Here is a 2,808-nt window from a genome sequence, read left to right on the forward strand (position 1 = left end):
CACAAAATGTGCATGTATAGGAATGCAAGCTGAGTCTTGAGGAGAGGAGGAGGGGTGGGAGGAAGGAGGAAGGAGGAAGGTTTGAACGTGGAGCAGTTGAAGTGGGTGCAACAGGCTTGCAACAGGCTGCGTCACCAATTGCAGATCCCTGCAGCCGGGTCTCTCTGTTTCAGCGCTGGGGGACAGTGACAACTGGGCACTGGAGAGGGAGAGGGAGAACCAGAGGGAGAACCAGAGGGAGAACCAGAACGAGAACGAGTGACAGAAGACGGAGAGACGCGAGACGCGAGACCGGAGAGCATCGAGCATCAGCCGTAGAAATCGAACTCCAGCACCCCGCGAGCCGCAATGAGAGGAATCATCAGCGCCATCCCAGGAGACGACACGCAACAGCGGCGGAACCTTGGCAAGGCCTGGGGCCTGGGCTGGCGATCGGTGGGACAGACGTTGAACATTGTTAGTCAGCTAAGTTATTGAATTTAACTACGTAGTAGTTAATATATATAACCTGTAACTATACATCTGGAGACAAAATAGATATTCGGGCTTGGTTTATCTCCGTGAGATGTCCGATGGCCATTGATACCAGTACATACATGCCTTCCCAGCCTACGGTGTGTGCTCCATGTACAGGAGGATACCTACAAGGCCCAATGGCTCGGAAATATACCTTCATCCGGGTACTGGTACTTTCATTTCGTTGAGCACGCCCGTTTATTCCAGGTACCAGTACATCTGGACTCCCTACCAGAAGGCCTAGATTTGCTCATTCAACCCTGCTGAGTCAGCACCGTCACGTCTTCCCGGTTTCCTGTTCTCGACATATCCAAGAACCAGCAACCGAGGAATCGAGCCTACAGCCATCGCACTCAACTTGTGAAATGGGCTGATGGAGACATGGGGACGGACTGCATTCGGTGGAGAAGGACATTAAGCCAAACCCCAGCCCAGATCCAGCTGGACTACAGTCGTGGCTCTGTCCCGAGTCTGTCCCTCAGAGGATGTGTCCATTCTTTCCCCCCCCCCCCCCCGTCATCATGAATTCCTCCGCCACAACGACCACCCCTCAAACCTCAGCCCCCGTCAGCAAGTTCCGTTGCCTCTTCTCCCCCGATATCCGACGCAAAGCGAAACGATGGGATGATGGCATCCTCCGCTATCATTCCTTCAACAAGCGGATCATGGTCTACGATATCCAGAGTAATTTTATCGGAGATCTACATTGGCGCGACGGGGAGGGGCTTCATGACGGTGATGAATTGGAGCTGGAGCAAGGAGTGCTTGTGCAGGTGGGCGAGTGTGTGGAGCAGACCCTGACAGACTTGACGGAGCTGTTGGAGAAGAGGAAACATGCGGTCACCTCCTCTCCCACAAAGGCGTTCTCGCCAGACGCCTCGTCTCGCCCAGCACTTTCTGCTCATGGTAACATTGTGGCTCCGAACTCGTCGGGACGACTGAAGTCACTGAACGAGCTGTTAGGTATTGGGCGGGCGCGAATTGGAAGGGCTGCATTGCCCTCGAAGTCACCCTATGAGGAGCGGCATCGTGCCATTCGTCCCGACAATAATGGTGCTGATACGGCGAATACGGAACGCGCCCCAAAGAGGCGGAGAGTAGATAACCGTGAACAGGGATGGGATGTTGATAGATCATCATGGCAGAATCTACTTTGTGACTCCGGCTCGCACTCCTCTGTGTCAGCGTTTCAGCCAGCCAGGGATCTGGTGCGTAACAGCGTTTCCACTTCGTCCAAATCGTCGTCAAACGACATCCCCAAAATAACGAACAAGGGGGACAGATCGAAATCGCAAACCATCATCGATTTCGGTAACTCTCCTGGATCTGTCAATATTCTCAGGATGGCCATCGAAAAGCCTCGAAAGAAACTGATGTACAAGGATTTACTCGCCGCACAGGCCAGGCACCGCCCCACACCCAGGTCTCAACAAAACTCAAGAGAGAAGCAGAACAGTAGCGTACGAACGCAAAGAGACAGCAGTCCGTTGCCCATTGAAAACCCAGCCGCTGAAATCGAAAATATCCCTCCTGTCTGTCCCGCTTTCAAATCACCAGCTCCCACCTCAACTGATATAAATAGTACTCTTCATTTCATACCATCAACGTCAACACTACGTGCCATCCAAGAAGCCGAACCTCCGCCATCTTCACAAAAGACCAAACCCATAAACCAGTTCTTCCAGAAAAACAGCAACGATGCACCCCCCATCACAACCATAAAGTCGCAGAAGGAGGTTGCTCCAAGCCCAGTAGCTCAAGCCCCACAAACCACTACCATGGCGTGCAACATAGAAAACCCTCCCCCAAAATCCCATGAGAGTCCTCAATCCCCCAACCAACCTTCTATCATCAGTCACTCCGGTATACCCCCATCTTCAATACAAACAAAACTTACCTCCCATCCCACACCACCAGAACCACAAATAAACCCTTCAAAACCAACAATACAGCGATCCGATTCCCTCCCCATCCACATCTCGCAACCAATTATAACTGAAAAAGCCAGTCAATCAGCACCAGCACCATCTCCTCCCCCTCCCCCTCAAAAACCCTTCCAAAAGGCTCCTTCAGACCCATCTTCCATGCTCCGTGGAACAACCACATCTAGTACAGTAACAACAACAGTAACGGCACCACCAACGGCGGCCGCCATCCCACGCACGCGCCAGAGCCTGCTTGCCCCGAAGAGAAACCAGCATGTTGCCACGTGTGTGGATGTCGATGATGGGGAGGAGCAGGGCCCCTAGAGCGGAGGAGGCCCTTGATTTGTTTGATTGGTGGCCTCCCGGT

General features: G+C 53.0%; 2 protein-coding genes across 2 annotated transcripts; one reads left to right on the top strand and one right to left on the bottom strand.

Annotated features, from left to right (window-relative positions):
* Positions 1-308: 308 nt before the first annotated feature.
* Positions 309-931, bottom strand: HCAG_02936 (predicted protein; the record flags this gene model as incomplete). The annotated part of the gene is made up of 3 exons (XM_001542715.1): positions 309-420; positions 597-756; positions 910-931. 3 exons carry the CDS (start codon positions 929-931, stop codon positions 309-311), a joined length of 294 nt encoding a protein of 97 aa, XP_001542765.1.
* Positions 932-1,037: 106 nt separating this feature from the next.
* Positions 1,038-2,335, top strand: HCAG_02937 (predicted protein; the record flags this gene model as incomplete). The annotated part of the gene is made up of 2 exons (XM_001542716.1): positions 1,038-1,976; positions 2,099-2,335. 2 exons carry the CDS (start codon positions 1,038-1,040, stop codon positions 2,333-2,335), a joined length of 1,176 nt encoding a protein of 391 aa, XP_001542766.1.
* Positions 2,336-2,808: the final 473 nt, after the last annotated feature.

This window comes from Histoplasma capsulatum, genomic scaffold, assembly GCF_000149585.1.
Source record: "Histoplasma capsulatum NAm1 scaffold_2 genomic scaffold, whole genome shotgun sequence".
In the NCBI taxonomy this organism is placed as follows: Eukaryota; Fungi; Ascomycota; class Eurotiomycetes; order Onygenales; family Ajellomycetaceae; genus Histoplasma; species Histoplasma mississippiense.